This window comes from Vigna unguiculata, chromosome 7 (assembly GCF_037176805.1).
Source record: "Vigna unguiculata cultivar grain cowpea cultivar isolate G323 ecotype 2 chromosome 7, ASM3717680v1, whole genome shotgun sequence".
In the NCBI taxonomy this organism is placed as follows: Eukaryota; Viridiplantae; Streptophyta; class Magnoliopsida; order Fabales; family Fabaceae; genus Vigna; species Vigna unguiculata.
The window spans coordinates 46,767,529-46,784,990 of NC_140798.1; the positions used below are offsets into that span (position 1 = coordinate 46,767,529).

The 17,462-nt window shown below is 31.5% G+C and overlaps 2 protein-coding genes across 4 annotated transcripts; both read right to left on the reverse strand.

Annotated features, from left to right (window-relative positions):
* Nucleotides 1-3,642: 3,642 nt before the first annotated feature.
* UBC23 (ubiquitin-conjugating enzyme 23) lies at nt 3,643-12,413 on the reverse strand. 3 transcript variants are annotated; one of them, XR_003605727.2, is made up of 9 exons: nt 12,256-12,413; nt 9,377-11,422; nt 7,621-7,758; nt 6,760-7,212; nt 5,711-5,777; nt 5,480-5,619; nt 4,994-5,305; nt 4,145-4,477; nt 3,643-4,047 (listed from the first exon to the last, which is right to left on the reverse strand). XR_003605727.2 is itself a non-coding variant. In XM_028078416.2 (8 exons), the coding sequence occupies exons 1-8, from the start codon at nt 12,283-12,285 to the stop codon at nt 4,226-4,228; spliced, it is 3,438 nt and encodes a 1,145-aa protein (XP_027934217.2). In that variant the 5' UTR covers nt 12,286-12,413; the 3' UTR covers nt 3,643-4,225. The 3 variants fall into 3 exon arrangements, 1 of the variants encoding a protein (XP_027934217.2); XR_003605728.2 differs by having other exon boundaries at nt 3,643-4,063; XM_028078416.2 differs by having other exon boundaries at nt 3,643-4,477.
* A 1,676-nt stretch (nt 12,414-14,089) lies between these two features.
* Nucleotides 14,090-16,627, reverse strand: LOC114190467 (monooxygenase 2-like). The gene is made up of 6 exons (XM_028079362.2): nt 16,471-16,627; nt 16,244-16,390; nt 15,685-15,753; nt 15,138-15,303; nt 14,824-15,052; nt 14,090-14,658 (listed from the first exon to the last, which is right to left on the reverse strand). Exons 1-6 carry the CDS (start codon nt 16,548-16,550, stop codon nt 14,126-14,128), a joined length of 1,224 nt encoding a protein of 407 aa, XP_027935163.2. The 5' UTR covers nt 16,551-16,627; the 3' UTR covers nt 14,090-14,125.
* Between the last annotated feature and the right edge of the window lie 835 nt (nt 16,628-17,462).

Genomic DNA, 17,462 nt, shown 5'->3' on the forward strand with positions numbered 1-17,462 from the left:
AAAATAGATGCACATCTTCTTTGTTTTCCACTAACAAAAATAGTAGAAACAAACTATCCATCCACTAACAATAAATGTACAAATTCCTAATTTATTATCTACTACTCTACAATACAATCACACTTTTATGTTTTCAATTTTACAGCTGTTAGTGATGGTTTCTTTAACATGATCTTCGTTTAAATTAGTAGACACAAAATATAAAATAATCATACATATATTTTACTTAATAAATATGAAAATTTAAAATGATATAATTATTAAATTTTGATTCATTTACATAATATAGTAGAGTAAAGAATTAAGGCACATTTGTTTAACTAAACGCACATTGCACATTACACATTATACTTCAAATAAATAATCTTTTAAATTATACTTTAATTTTAACCATTTATATTTAAATTGTTTTATGGTGAATTTTCAAATTCTAACTCTTCATCCAAACTAAATAAATCATCAGGTTTTGCTGGACATGGTGGTGAATTTAGTTTGAGACGAAGAAAATAACAAATATTTTTATAATATTTCAGAAAAATCGATAGATAAATCCAAAAATATGTATGTAAATTTGAAATATAAATTTTGAATTTACTTTTTTTGGTTATAATTTTTATATTAATATAGATTTAGATATTTAGACATAATCATTAACATTTTTTCTTAATTTTGGTTTTCATGGTTCTGATTTCCACTCGACAGACCAGATTGGAATAAATTACTAAAATATTTTTAATAGTAAATAATATATAATAATATAAATAAAATTATATAATAATAACAAATTTATAATATCAATAATAAAAAATAGTAATAATAATTAAAATAAATTTATAAAATAATAATAATTTGTATTAATATGAAATTATAAATAATAATAATTAAAATACATTTGTATAGTAAATGGGGATAAATTATTTATAATCATTATTTGTATACAGTTAAAAAAAAAACTATGAATTATTTGACCCTATCAATACAGATGTGAATCATTATTTTTTAGTGGACACAAAATAAACAAATGTGCAAAATAAATAAATATAACATTCACACAAAATAAACATGGATGTGCACATAAAATAATCATGAACATTTACACAAAAAACAAAATAAATATGAACATACAAATAAAATAAACATGGGAATAAATTTAAACTATGAGAATTGTTTCATAATATATATATATATATATATATATATATATATATATATATATAATATCAACTTCATTGTGATATATTTTTTTTAATTGATTGAAAAATATAAGAAAGTATAGCCTAAATCAAATAATAGTAAAATACACCATAAAACAGTTGAAACTAAAAAAAAATTAATTTGAAAGTATTGGTATGCTTTTTTTTTTTGCAAGCTATATTTTTTCAATTGATATATGTTATGTTTTTTATTTATTTATACTAAATAAGATGTATAAAAACAAAATAAATAAGATGTAACACCAATTTAATAAAATAAAAAATAAATATAAATTTGATTACTTTTATTTTCAAGATGTATATAATGATTTTATTAAATGAATTTTTATTATTTGTTTATGATTTTTTAAAAATATAAGTTACATCCAAACTAGAGTGGTTAATTTAACATATTACTTATGGATATTTTAATTTATATTACAACGATTTTCTTTATATTAGACCTCGGAGGTAGAAAAAAAAAATAGTAACTTACAAAACCTTAACTTAAGAAAACAAAATTAGAAATCTAATATAAACATGAAAATTAATAAAAATAATTATTTCAGTTAATATTGATTTACTATTAAAAGTGCTTTATATTTTTAATTTATTTTACATATGAATATTTTTACATTCCACTTTTTATAAATTTATTTTCTCTTTTTTATTTTTTGTAATTTTAATTGATCAATTCAACCTTAATAATTCAATTCACTAAGATTAGGAAAAAGAAGAGGTTTGCTATAAAAATTTATAACAAAATAAAAAAAAAAAACTAAAGTTAAAAATTGGCTGGGTGTTTTTCCTGATTTTACAATTGGACCAATCCAAATTAAGTATCGGATTGTCCCATCCAAAAAAATATAAGTGCATTTTAGATTGAGGAATCCAAAAAAATCCATGAAAACAATTTAATTCATTGATATGTTTAGGAGGCTATTTGCAACTGCCAACACTATCAGTCCTCCGTATTCATCACCATCTTGTATCAATCTAAACTAATTTACACCATTTTAGTTTCTATGTTTCTTATCTCATTGTTTTCTTTTATGTTCGTGAGTTGTTGTTTAGTATTCTACTATGATAATAATTATTCCCTTCATACTTCAGATGAATTGAAATTCCTTTTATATGAAATTTATATAATAATAATAATAATTTTATTTATATAGTCATTCTTTGATTTATATATACATCCTATCATAAATAATAATTATCCTCAGCTACTCTGTAACTATAATATTATAAAAATTAATAAAATAGTATTTTTTTTTTTATAAATTTTTTCTATATTAATTCATTATAACGCTAATATAAATTTTAATAATAATTTTTATTTTAATAAATTTTCTGATATCTAAATTTTTTTAATTATGTTATTTTTAGTGTAAAAAAGTTAGAGCATTTGGTTCCACTTGTAATCTATCACCATATGAATAGAATTTCTCAATTTATGGTAGGCATTTAATTTCCTATTTTATCCTAAATTATATTTTAAGATTAAAAAAGTTATAAGACTAAAAATATATAAAGGGATACCTTCATTTGATATAAAATCTTGTATTTCTATTTCACTCCTAATTTTATTTATTGTTATTTACTTAAAAAATAGAAGCACCTAATTTATTTTCCACTATAAAATAGTATAAACAAATTATCCATCCACTACAAATAAGTGTAGACATTCCTAATTTTATTTTCTGCTGCTCTACAATACAATCACACTTTTAAACTTTTATGTTTTCACTCCTACACAACACATGTTTCTTTTTCATTGAAATTTGTAGACATAATAAAATACAAGTAACATAAATATATTTTATTTAATAAATGTGTAAGGTTTAAATTAATATAATTATTAAACTAAGTAGAATAAATAATTAGTACACATTTGTTTAAGTAGAACATACATTACATTTGAACTAGTAAAACGTAAAGGATATTAAATTGTTTATATCGATTACTTCCAAAAAATAAAGCAATCTCACGTCTTACAAGTTAAATCTAATATTATTTATATGTTTATACTAACTCAAGTATTAAAACCGTGACGAAACCAACAAAATTTCAAAAGAAAATCAAATGCAAACAATAATGAGACTCTCATAAGTTTTTTTTTATGCTATCTCTCTAGACATTGAAACTTTTCTATTCTCATTATGAAGAGGCATGCAAACAGTTAGCATAGAGGTGGTGATGCAAAGGAGAAAAGATATCCAGGAACAAAATTATATTATTTTCAGCACAAAAATATCATGATTTGCGAAGGATCAAAAACATTAAAGTACTTTGGTTTTTATGCATCTTAGCTGGTTAAAGAAATATTAATACCTTTGTCCCATGTAGGGATTCTGATAAATAGTAATTGGACAGTGGAATAAGAAATGGTAAAGCATCGTCATGGCTCTGGATTCAGGAAAAACACTAAAGGCACAAACACGAAGTGTCATTACAAAAGAGGAGGGGCTTCTTCAAGTATATTCAATTCATGGTATCTTGAGAAACAGAAGATAAATCAATCAATCAACCAATCCAAGACAATCAAAACTTTAAAATACCTGTGAAAATCAAACTCCGACTCCCACCACCCTCTCCCCATATATAAAACAACGACAACGAAAGCCGTATCTCATTAAGGGACGTTGGTTGCATGGATCATACGATGCCATTTGGCTCGTTTAATCCCAGATATAAAAGAAATAAAAAATTGTAAACAGTGTACAAGTTAGTAACCAACATTGCCTCCCCTATTACAGCTCATCAAAATCAAGAGGATATCCAGCCTGCTCTATCAGTAGTTGCTTCTCTCTCAACGTAATATAACTCCCACCACTTATGTTCCTTCAAGCTCCTAGAAGTAAATTCATCTTTTAAAGGAAAATGAATGGGTATAAATGATAGAAATCAAAATAATGACAGTATATGACAACCTCCACACTTGTTTGTACCTTCAAATATTTTAAAGTTGGGCAGAGCCAGCAGACCAAGTTGGCTTTACGGAAGTAATGTATCATATCACCATAATTTCGCTACAAATCTTTGAGATGCCTAAATTCCTCGCAATCAGCTCCAACCTCACTAAGTGACGAGAAAAGCTTTGGCACTATCTTGGCTAACATCAACTTGAAACCCACAGAGGTTGAATTCTGACCGCTTTTTTCACTTACGGAGGCATCTCTAGTCAAAGAGCCAATCAAGCAACCTTTCATATATGCATCACAAGCCTTAAGGATGTTATGGCCCCTTCTCCTAAAATGTTCTTTGACAAGCACTTCAAAATCCTGGAGTCAAATATACCTCACACAGCTCAGAATCAATCAACAGCTGTCTCAACAACTACTAGAGTAATTACTTGAACAAATTCATGTAAATGAAACATGTAAATGTAAATGTAAATGTCTCAACAACTACACGTGAACTAATGCCAATGAAACATGTAAATGTTGCAATTACTTGAACAAATTCATACGCTCATTGAAATAATCATATTTTTTTCAAAGCTCTCCTAGGAAATTAGCAAAAAAAAAAAACATATATTCCCAAAATAAGCTAATCAAAAACATGTGAGTTCAACAAAATACCCCTCTGCTTCTTTGTTAACAACCCTGTTATTAACCTTTTTAAGGAGTTTCAGTTTTCTATAACGATACACAAACTGTATGCACCCTCAGTCTACAAAAACCGAGTATGCACAATGTAATAGTGCTTTAACTAATTAACTAACCATGATAAAATATGAACAGTTCAATAAAATGGATAGGACAAAATAAAATATTTTTATCGTTGCTCATAATTACCTTGGGAGGTTTCCTCATAAGATACATCATAGTCTTGCAGTTAAGTAAAAAGGTATTCTCATTGTATGACAATGAATTCTTCTCTCCTTCGGCTGTCCCAATCTGCTTATCATACCCAGCTTCATTGAAGTAAGGCTTAGAATTGAGTACTAAACCTTGAAGTGAAACCAGGACTTGAAGTATGCTAGAGGATTTTGGATCCCATACTTCATTTCCTCTGCCTGTCCATGTATTCAGAAGGCTAAGGCAAACCTTCCCTTCCTCATACAAATTAGGGTTAATTCGCCAGCCACCAGAATGATAGTATGCAGACTGCATATCATTTGAAATCCAGATAAAGAACATAGAAAATGCATGAGATATATCTCATTTGGATTAAATATATACAAATTGAATGTCATTGACTGTTAAATCTTCGCTTTCGCTTTCTTTGGTGGGAGCATATTAAATTGGACAGCAAAACAGCTTCAAGATAAAATTCCTTACCGGTGGAACATCAGGGTATTCTGGCGGAAGGTGAAAATCAAAGAAAAAGAGTCCATCTTGGTAAGGGGTTCCATATGGCCCTACAATAACTGCTCTCAAGAGATCCATTCTATCTTCGTAAACTCGTACATAGATTTCCTCTGTCAAAATGTTTTAAACAATAACAGTTACTAAAATGAGTGTACAGCTCACTAACACAAAACTTAGATGATCAAAAAATATATCACTGACCAGGAAGGTTATTCTGCAGTATGTTCCAATCTTGTTGCACTTTCTTTAACCATTTTCTGTTGTTACTCTGAAAGCAGATAGAAATAATCTAGTGATTGCAGTATAATACAAGAAAGGAAACCAAATACAAAAGGAGGAAGCTAACATTTGAATAGATAAGTCTGCACATTCACATTTAAGATGCTTTGATAACACTGTTGATCTCTGGTTAGCTAAATATAAGAACCTAATCTACATTAATACTAATCTATAGTGATCAGTGTAAATATACAGGCCTGTGCATGCATATTAAAACATGCTGGCAAATAAATGTTTATAAAAAATATATACCAACTTGATTTTACAAAAGACTATAATTAGAAACCTTGTACAAAACTCAACTCCTTTCTTTGATCATCTTAAATTTAAAGATATACAATTAGAATTTAAATATTTATTTAAAAAAATAATTCAACTTATCTCTCCTCTCCCAAGTTTTTCCTTTTATTTCACAACCTTTGTTCTCCTCTATCGGCTGTGTAAAGCTCCCAGAATTATGCCAATTGTGACGATGATTGCAATTTTGTAGAAAGATTTGCAAAAAGTAGGCAGCCACATAAAGTATAAAGTATTTCACATGACGTCCAATACCAAAATGATAAAGTATAAAGATGTACACCAAGTTTGAATATGACGTCCTGTAGTGGGTTATTTTACAATCTATTTCTTTTCTTTCTACTCCGTGTTTTCTATGTTCTTGTTGGTCGAATTGTTTTGTTCTTTGCTACAAGAGAACAAACAAATAAAAGGAAAGGAAGGACTAGGAGAGACGAGAGAGCAATTTAAGAAATTGGTACTTCTAAAATAGATAATACATTTTAAACTACATTAATACCGTTAAATTTAGTCTGTTTCAAAAAGGAGTTGGCGTTTTGGTCTAAACAAATGGTGCAAGTTGCCACCAAGTTTGTAAGGGTATATTAACAGAGCCCCTAATATACAATAAACATGAAGTACTTTTTCATTCTTCCTTTTCCCTACTCTTATTAGAAATAAGGCAGCAGTAGTACCTGTCCATTTGCACCAATAAAATAGTGGTCTGATGGATCTTGAGTTATGTCAAAATGTTTCAAACTGCAACTCCCATCATCACTACTTGCAAGAGCATCTTCCTTTTTCAAGTCATGTAGGGTCTCACATGCTTCCAGAGTTTCAGTTGCGTCCGACGCAACCTCCTCATATCTTCCATTCTTATTGCCCGAAGTATCACCATTAATGGGAATAGGTCTCTGCGAACTAGACTCATAATTAACTACTGGTGATGGATGTTCATGCCCAGCTTTTATCTGCATGTCAATAGAATCCAAGTTCCTTGGGCCCCTTGAGAATATTCCACTGGCAAGTCTAGTGACAAACCGAAATGCTGCTAGGGGAACAGAAAGTGCAGCAGCCCTACCAAAATCATTCTCTCCACTTTCTTCTGCCTCAGAAGTAACACTGCTTGAGTTTTCCCTCTGAATATCCTGAATATCATCATAATATATATAATTTAAGAAAGGGGCTAATAAAATAACTACATTTTTAGTAGGCAGATAGGATGTCTATCACAAAACATTCAATGACCTTTTAAAATGAGATAATGATCACAATCACTTAAATTGAAATATTAAACAGACATTTGAAATTAATTACATTGCTGCTTGAGTACATAAAGGCAAGAAGAAAAAGAAGTGCAAGGCTGTGAAATGAAAACAGACAAACTTTGCAAGATTGGGAAATCACAGTTTACTTATCTTAGATCTTTTATTAATGAGTGGAAGCAACTCTAGATAAGGATCAAAATAATAGTTTTTTCCTTTAGGCTTCCTCTCAGAAAGAAACAAGTTGAAAGATGGTAAGAATCATGGTCCAGGTGAAAAAGAGAAACAAACCTCTCTGGAATCCTCAAGGACTTCCATTTCATCATCATTAACAGTTTCCCAGCTTGCAGCATCACTAACTTCACTCCCAGCAGCAATTGATTCATCATCATCGTCTCGACCAACCACATAGATTGCTTGGGGTCCAACCTGAAAGTAAAGTAAATCATTGCAGTTCAAATGGAAAAAACGTATTATCAGACATGAAATGCCTTAGAAGAATATAAAGTTGATATATATGTATTCCGACCTCAATCTTTTATTTTGACTAAAATAAATTCCAGTAGTTTATGACTAAAATAAGCTCATGTACCAATCAATCTTTTATTATAATTATAATATTTGACTTCAACAAACAATTTCTGAATTTTATCTATCTGGTCTATAGAGTGTCTTGGTACATATAGGACACCTTTGAAAGCTTATTTGAGTGAGACTATCAGATGCATAAGCACTTTTGAAAGAACTTTCAAAAATAAATTATGTCCATAAGGTATTTTCATCTTATTTTAATAAGCCCTTCAAGATCACTTATAAACTCAGTTTTAGCTTAAAATGAAACATTTTGATCGCATTTCTTCTCAGAGTTCTAAATAGCAGACTATAGTGTAGCGAGGTGGAAGGTCCCTGCCACTTCAAGGACCATTGCAGCTGGCAGTTCACTGTAGCAACTGTCAAAGGCAAAGTAGCAGTCGTAATGGCTAGGATAGCAGCACTGTCTCTTAATTCCAAAAGAGCAAATATAAACACTAATTTTAAGGCTTGTTTGAAGGGGGAAATTTTTGAGATTTCAATTTCTTTCTATAACAATATTTTGCTTATAAAAGCAATGAACGAGCTGTCATTTCTCACTTTCATTCTCAACCAACCAACCCTGTTTCCATGTACGACATTCCTCGACCAAAATTATCTCTCTGCCGAGCACTCTGACAACTGGTCTCTCTTTTCTAGCTAATGGCTTTTTCTATTTGACTATTGGTTTCTCTACCTCTGTTTACTCTTTATATTATTATTCTCTGACTCTTCTTTTTGAGAATTTTAATCAATTTATATGTAGTTATCCTACCATCCACTCTAGCAATTCTGGGGCAGCCACCATGCGTGCCTATCAAGGATTTAAAACATTGTTTCTTCTTTGATTATGGAAACAATTTATGCATAAGGGCCTAGTCGCCTAAATGATAAATACTTATTCAATAAGCTCTTAATTCAATTTACCAGAGCGGATCCTTAGTAGGTGTTTGTTTCAGGGTTTTGGTCATTTTTTTTACTTCTTGGGGGAATCATTAGGCTATATTACAATGGTAAATTAGAAAACAGAGGCCCTAAACATTTAAGTTTACTTGATCCTCAAGTTTGAACGTTCCCTCAATTTCAGTGAAGTAAATACCCAATAAACATCTCAAAGCAAAATTCTAATATAGTTGCCAAATTTTAACAAAAGTCCACCTGCATTACTCTTCAGAGCAATAGAAAGGAACCTTCGCTGATTGTAAGTATATTGTTTAAAGTTCTTGTAACAGTAAAGCACACAGTAGAATATTTTAATGACAAAGATATTAAAGAAATCCTAAACCTCAAACTTAATTATAGAACACTTAAATTTTCACCAGGCATTAAAATAATTGAAGCATTTCTTCAGTTTGAATTGACTAAAATAAGATGCAATATATATATATATATATGTGTGTGTGTGTGTGTGTGTACGGGGTGGGGTAGAGAGAAAGAGAATAGAGAAAATAGCAGGAAATAACAAAAATGAGCATACCGTTGACACCATCCCATCAGCCCAAGTAACTTCAATATCACCATTCTTAAGGCCGGTTATATTTCCAACCCAAGAGAGGTCAGAAAATTGCGTAGAAGTATCAGTAGATGCATTTTCTACTCTATTAGCATCAGTTTGGATTTTTGCTTCTTTTTTAATCCCACACTCTTCAGTTTTCTGCTCTGATTTCTCAGTGGACTTTTCAACAGAAGCTGTTTCTAAATGTGCAGACACAGGTGTCAAGCGAACAACAACATCCCCATAGCAGTAATCATAATCTGGATGTCCCTCTAGCTCATACACACTTACAACTTCTTCACTGTCAAACTCTCGAGGATCTTCTGCTCTAGCAACCTTTTTTAACCACCTCACACAAGCTGTCCGCTCCTTCGCATTAACACTTCTCACCACCCCAACTCGCCTAGCTTCAGAAATATCATCACCATCATCAGAGGTCTTCTCTACCACATATTGTTCTGAAACGAATTCATGGTCACCAGGATTATCTATAGGAATTAAACTCGTAGAATTCAGTTCATGCCCTATTGTTCCATCCTGCCATGCAACATCAACTTTTGTTCTTGTGTTGGCAATCAAAAGAGCTTTCTCAAAACTTTCCTCTTTCTTTCGGGCCCTCTTTTCTTTCCTGATGACAACTTTCCTAATTTTCTTGCGGTGAAGAGGCCAAGCTTCATGGACAGGTTCCTTTGATACGGAGATAGAACTGCAGCATGAGCTAGAATCACGAGAAGGATTACTTTTCTCATGTCCATCATTCCCTTCCAAAGTATCAGCTGGATCAAGCTCCATCGTATCCTTATTCCCATTTGTTTCCTCAACAGTAGCTTCTTCTGAATCACACCCACTTCCTGTCTGATTGGAATCTAATTCATTGTTAGCAGAATCGTTAAGTTCCAATTTTGACATGCCTTTGTCCATGGAAGCTGAGGATGACAGTACTGATGAGGGTAATAGACACCAGTCACCCAATTGCCAATTTGCATGAGCAAAACAAGACAACAATTTTAAGTTTTTCGGACTCTGCTCCTCAGCTGGGGCGGTAGAAGAATATGGCCCATAACCTGCAGATGCTATCCAATAAACAAACACTGATCCAACTGTAACTTTAGTCACTGTACCTTCCAACCTATTAGCTTTCCACAAGCCAGACAGCCATCTTGAATTCTTGAAAACTGATGAGGAGCTCGCCCTTACCCGTTGCCCTGGGTAATAGGGAAAATGCCCATCTTCAACAATATTCTTAGAAATTGGTTTAAGATTCAATGGATCTGCTTTCGAGACTTTACAAACTGAACCATCATCAAATAAGACAGTTACATTATCCAAAACATCATCGACTCTGCCTAGCCAGGGCCCAAGCACCACATAATCACCAACAGTGAAATCCCTAATACGCTGTATGTTTTTTGATGAGACATCTTTTATTATAGAGCCATCATGGGACAGCAGATCCACACATATATTGACATCAACCACCACACCCACTTGCCCAGTAGGGTCTGAAGCCGCAGCAACAAAATCACCGTGCAAAAATCCACGATCAACAACTTCAACGTCACTGAAATTTTGAGTGGATTCAGATTCGTCCATCCACAGAACACGCAGCTGATCAGCCAGAAGTGCATCGGCTTTACAATGCCCAGCAGAAACATTACTTTCAGAATTCCTGCTAGCATTATTACTATCATCGCCTTCCTCACCATCACCATCCTCATCCTCACTGTCATTCTCGTCATCAGTGATGCTACTATCTGAATCTGAATCTGAATCACCGGCGACTTCTGTCACAATCCCAATCATGCCACTGGTATTATTTTTCACAACATCTTGTCTGTAGATATGTGATGTATTACTTTTCTTAAAAAAAAAGTCACTCGGTTCATTAACTTCACTACTTTCAGTATTTACACATGGATTGCTATTGGCAGACTCACTGGGAATAGCACCTTGGTTCAAAGAACTACTAGCACAAGCATTTTCAGCAGGCTCGTCTTCAGCAAGCGCTTCATGCCGTTGAACTCCCATCTAAAATCAAAACATGCCAATGTGAATAGATTGTCATTCAAATTTTGTTATTCGCCTTAAATTCAGCATTTTAAACAAATAAACAGCAGGATTTTGAGAGCTTCTTTACTGGAAAAAGATCTGTATATGCAGTCGAGAGCTCTCAAAGGAAATTATAGTCTGAATCCAAACAAACCCTTTATGGTTTACTAAGTAGATAGGGCAAAATCTATGTTTCAGCTAAATAGTAACAAATGTGAATACTTAAAACAATTTGAACAAAATGGTTCAAAGAAAATTCGGTGCTAAGAAACAAAATGAGACATAATGCCAAAAAAAAAGGAGAACAATAAAGAAAACCACATTGCCCCCCCGACTGCCATTAACCCGTCAACAATCAAAAGGCACTGAATCTGAAATCACACGCGGAATCAAACAAAAACACGGTTCTGCTGCCCATTGCAATCCAGTTTACGAATCCAAATTCGCACGCAGAGGGCATAATCAATAAACCCTTTCAGCTCAATCAGACAGCGTCAAAATTAGCAGTATCCAAAACCAAGATAAAAATCAACAGCTAAACGCGTATTAATATACCCTAAGGCAGCTCAAACATTGAAATGAATGAAAACAAAGGGCGCAAAGCCCGCAGCCAAGTTGATCGAAAATGGAAACCAAAAAAATAAAAAAACAGAAGAAAGAAGAAAGGAATGAGCTATGCTTGAAGCTTGCATCGGCGCCCCGAGAGGTTAATCGTTCGAGGAACAAATTAAAAGATAGAGAAACGAAGAGCGACGCTTAGCAACAAATTGGAAAGAGAGGAGAAAGAAAATCCGAAGTAGTTGGAAGCATACCTTGCGAAAATCAAAAACAGGTTTGGGCATCAGATGAAGACGACGACGACGAGGAAGAAGAATATGCAAAGGACTCTGCACAGATGAACGAGTATTTGTTGCATAAATGGGGGCAATTTCGTCGTTTCACCGAGGTAGATTCTGCTTCCATATCCAGCTATCTGTCAACCCCATCATCACCGTTCGTTTTGAAGACCACATCAAAACTATTCAGATTTCATTTCATACTTTCTTTTTTACTGAAAAAAAAAATCTAGTTTATTTATAAAATTTAAACTCAGACTAAATAATAAATAGGGTTAAATATGTTTTTTTCTTAATTTTTAGTAAAATTTAGAATTAGTTTCTTTTTAATTTTGACCAATTTAGTTATTCATCTCTAAAATTATATGAACTAAATTTGGTTAAGTTTATTTAACGTTTCAAACGTATTTTATGATAGTATTTGAATTGCTTACACCGTTTGACATATTTTCGTTTTACTGTTAACTCAAATATTATCATAAAATATGTTTAAAATGTCAAATAAACTTAATAAAATTTGGTAAGAATGACTAAGTCCACACATTTTTAAAGATGTAAAACTAAATTGGTATAAAATTTTAAAAAATGACTAATTTCAAAATTTACTTAAATATAAAGGATCAAAAACATATTTAACCTTAATATACACATGTAACAAAAAATTAAAATAGAAATAATTATAAATTAAAGAATATGTATATTAAATTTCCATTATCTATGTTTAAAGACCTATTAAATCGAACAAATAGAAAAGACAAACTAAAATACATTTACAAATATTTTATTTAATATTGATATAAATTATTTTAAAAAAATTTCAAAAATACCAACTGTGAATAATGTAACTCTTTTCCCCTGTTAGCAAAAAGAGAAAAAACGAAATAAGACGTTTGGTTGCGAAGCAAAGTGATGAAAATGCGAATTTAGGTGGAGCAAGTTTGAGAATGCTGAAGATTGTTTCCAAAGTAGTCTTTCATTCCAAGAAAATGCCTAATTTTAATGCCTAACGTAAGGTATACATTGATTTAGGTCAAGTCACGCAAGCTTTATCTCTTGCTTTTCTTCCCCTTTTCAAATTCAATAATCCTTTTCTTTTCTTCGTCTTCTATATACTAAAATTAAACTACATTTATCAAAGTTGATATTGGATTTATATATTATATATTTGTATAGATAAAAAAATCTAAAGAGTTAATTTTTAAATGCATTAAATAATGTCACATGTCTTTTCATTCTATCTATTTGGATAAGATTGTGATGTGGTAGTCGATTATACAAATGAGAATGTCTCTACGTAGAATATAAACTAATTTTTCTATGATTTGAATCAAACATAAACTATTTTTTTTAACGATCTTACCAGTTTCAACTCATAGAAATAGTCATCGGTGTAGTAGGTACATTTCACATAAAAAACTAAGGTTAAATATGTTTTTGTTTTTCGATTCTCGGTAAAAGTTAAAATTAGTCTTTTTTTTAAATTTTGGTCTAATTTAGTCTTTTAATTCTATAATTACTTAAATTTAGTCATTTCAAGCAAATTTTGTTAAGTTTATGTAATGTTTCAAACACATTTTATGATAGCATTTGAGATGTTTACATCGTTTGACACATTTTTGCTTCAATATTAGTTAAAAAACTATGATGAAATGCATTTAAAACGTCAAATAAATTTAACAAAATTCGTTTAAAATGACTAAATTCACGCAATTTTAAAGTTGAGAGACTAAATTGGGTCAAAATTCCAAAAATAAACTAATTTCAATTTTTACTGAAAATTGAGGAAAAAAACATATTTAAACCAAAAAACTACCAAGGACATAAATTATATATTTATCATTTCATCTTAATCAGAGTTGTTGAGTTTTCCACAATCAAAATCTGACTTCTTCAACAACAACTCAGCTAAGAAGTGAGGCAAAACTTTGTCCCTGACATGTGCCACCAATTTCAAATCACCTTGCAGAAGAAGCCCCAGAACATAAGATGTAACACTGATATCAATGCTTCTCCATCTTCTCTCTTTGGCATATTTCCTCAAGCTAGCTTCAATTTCCTTGTATTGCTCCTCACTCTCACCTTTTTTGCAGAATGCCTGAGCTAAGTATCTTCCTAACACAATCCCATCTTCCAAGGAACAACATCCACCTTGACCTAGGTCAGGTGCCATGGGGTGAAAAGCATCTCCAACAACACAAACATTGCCTTTGCTGATATTTCCTAACACAAGCTCCCACTGGTGCCTATATCTCAATGGAGATGTTAAGATATCTTCTGTTTCTGTTTTCTCTATAAAGCATCTTATATCACTCGGCATCTTCTCAAACTTGTTCAACACCAATCTCTTCATTTTGGCTGGGTTGTTCACTAGCTCCTTCTCTGCATCATAAGTTAAATGTCATCTGCATATGAATCCTGGACACATCTCATAAATAATGTGTATCGTGTTCAATTTAAACACAGACACATGTTATTATGTCTGTGTTAGGTTCGAACACGATACCAAGAAATATAACGAATACAGTAATCATACAAAGAATTCACCTTCGGTGGTGGGAGTCCAAGTGAAAAACCAATACACAGTTTTGTCATCACAAGGTAGAACACCCGATCGAAAGCCTTCTCCAAAGAAGTGCATGAAATTTGGTTGAAGGCCATGTTTGTTGGTCAACTTTATGTCACCCCTGATCACGTATCTCCCGGTAAAAGATGCCTCCTTGAAGCCCAGCCATTTCGCCACCACAGAGTTTATTCCATCACACCCAACCAATACCTTTTCAATTGCAAAACATCGTTACGTTGTTGGACTAGAAACTGTTTACACCCATCTCACAAGTTGCTTTTAAACTATCTATTACCTTGGTTTTTATGGTTGTTCCATCAGCAAGATGCACTATCTTGAAGAACCCAGATTCTTGAATTGCGACGACCTTTGACGAGAACCTAATCGTCCCACTTGGAAGTTCGTTACCAAGTGCTTCGATCATTAATTGTCTTCGAACACATCGAACTTCACCGTCTCCGCTGCATCAATTGTATGCATGAAAACAAACACCCATTAATTATGTGAGTAAAAACAAAAATCAATTAAGAATTTCACCACAATCAGGCACTGATGTAACTTTTGCCTTTTGGCCACAGTTGCTATAATCTAATCAAAAAGCATAGCAAGTTGGAGCAGAAATGTCAGCATTAAATGTGTATAGCAACTTTATTGATATTGCTAGTATTATTTTTACAACTAACAAATTTTTACCATTTTATACCTACTATTTTATTTTTCAATCTCTATATCTTTTTTTACAAATACAAAAATTAAAATACTCTTAAAAATGAGTAATCAACAGGAACAAATGTAAGAAAAAAAAAAAAACATTTTCCTATGACTGATACTGGTGTACTTACTGTTTTCCTGTTCCAATGAGGCTCAAGTTTGATGTTTGCTGGCCCATACTCAAAGATGTTGTAACATTCCTGCATTTCAAATGTCCACTACTTTAGCTTGTGTTTCAGAGGAAGAAGGAGGGAAATTAATTTCGTTAAGGGATGAGAGTGTGAAAGAAAAACGATGAATAAAATATTTTAAATTTAAAAATGATTAAAAAAATATTATACGCACTATAACGTTACAGATATTTTAAATGCTTAATTCTATATAATTAAAAAAATTTAATACACCAAAATTTCATAAAATAAAAAACATTATAGTTTCTCTTCTTTCTTTCTGCATGCAAACCAGCCAGTCACTTTTTCAGCTTTTGTATCTATCCGGTGTTGTCGTTCCTTTAAACTTAGTCATACATAAGGTGAATCATGAGTTAAAAAATGAACGTATATGTGTTAAAACATGATAGAACAGTCCGTATGAGTCAAAGTCACATATTGAATAAAATAGATAAAATTAAATATTATATAAAAATAAAGACTTATAACACCATTGTCCGTAAGACTAATATTTAGTTACCGTTGTAGTTGGAGATGTTGGTTACGAAGAATGTCTCCGACACCGAGAGCATCCAAGGCTTTCCAAGCATTTGTCCATGTTGTTAAACCAAATCCAGTGACCCTTAAACTATCCGAATATTCCAACACCAAACTTCTCACACCCAACCTGCAAAATCTTACATTAATGTTAAATTAACAAACATGGAAATGAATGTAAAATTGATGAAAAGGTGAAGTGTTTGAAACCTGTGAAGTGCCAAGGATGTTGCAAGACCAGCAATTCCAGCTCCCACAATCACAATGTTTTCAACCACTGATGATTCCATTGTTATACTTTTCTTTTCTTTCTTTCTCTTTTGTTAAGCTTGCCAGATATGGTGTTTTTGCACTTTCTTCATCAAAGCAAAATGAGCATTTAAATAGAAAAAAGTGATGACAATAGATTCATTCACCTTTGAGAAACACGTATAGCTCAGCCAGGTCACAATCCACTACAATATCAACAGGCTAATATTATATATATTTTTTCTGGCATGTTTTTCTTGGTTTATTTATTTGCAGAGTGAAGCGTACAAATTAAACTTCATTTAATAAACGCCGCCGAAAATCTTACGGAGCTTTTTTTTTTTCTTTGACAAATATGCATTTCAAAAACTAATTAATTATATTGGTAGACCTCACATTTACTGCATTTTAATATCCATACCAATTACATTTATTTGTTTTTCGAAAGCTACGTTAACATATCTGGACTCATGGATTCAAGTGTATATATATATATAATGAAAAATATTAAAAAAAAATATTGGTATCCCCGTATCCCCGAAAACTAAGTTGTGAATCTCTTATTCCATGACTATATCTAAATCGTAAAAAAGTGTTAAAATCAATATAAATATAACCTTTGTTTTTTATCGTAAATGCAACCATTATATATACTTAGTATTTTAAAGTAGCAATGACAAATTATAGCAAATTGTTAAAAAGGAGAATGAATATTTTATTCAAAAATAACAAAAAAAAATCATATTGAAGACCATAAAGGGAAAAATAGAATTCTTATCTACAAAATAAAATGTTATTGTGTTTACAATGAAAACTATAATTAAAAAAAAAATAAAATTAAAATGAAATTATTATAGTGAATTGAAAACATCATCTTCACTGGCTCCTGGTTAAACTTAGTGTTTTTATATTTAGAGATATACGAACCATACAACAAGTCTGAATGATTCGCA

Excerpts from the sequence above, each read along its gene's own strand:
- UBC23 (XM_028078416.2), bottom strand. The coding sequence starts at position 12,285 with ATGCCCAAACCTGTTTTTGATTTTCGCAAG. Across the intron at positions 11,423-12,255 it reads CTGTTTTTGATTTTCGCAAG|ATGGGAGTTCAACGGCATGA; the intron begins GTATGCTTCCAA and ends TTTTGATTTTAG. Across the intron at positions 5,306-5,479 it reads AATACCCTGATGTTCCACCG|TCTGCATACTATCATTCTGG; the intron begins GTAAGGAATTTT and ends AATGATATGCAG.
- LOC114190467 (XM_028079362.2), bottom strand. The coding sequence starts at position 16,550 with ATGGAATCATCAGTGGTTGAAAACATTGTGATTGTGGGAGCTGGAATT. Across the intron at positions 16,391-16,470 it reads ACATCCTTGGCACTTCACAG|GTTGGGTGTGAGAAGTTTGG; the intron begins GTTTCAAACACT and ends AAGATTTTGCAG. Across the intron at positions 15,053-15,137 it reads GAACAACCATAAAAACCAAG|GTATTGGTTGGGTGTGATGG; the intron begins GTAATAGATAGT and ends GCAATTGAAAAG.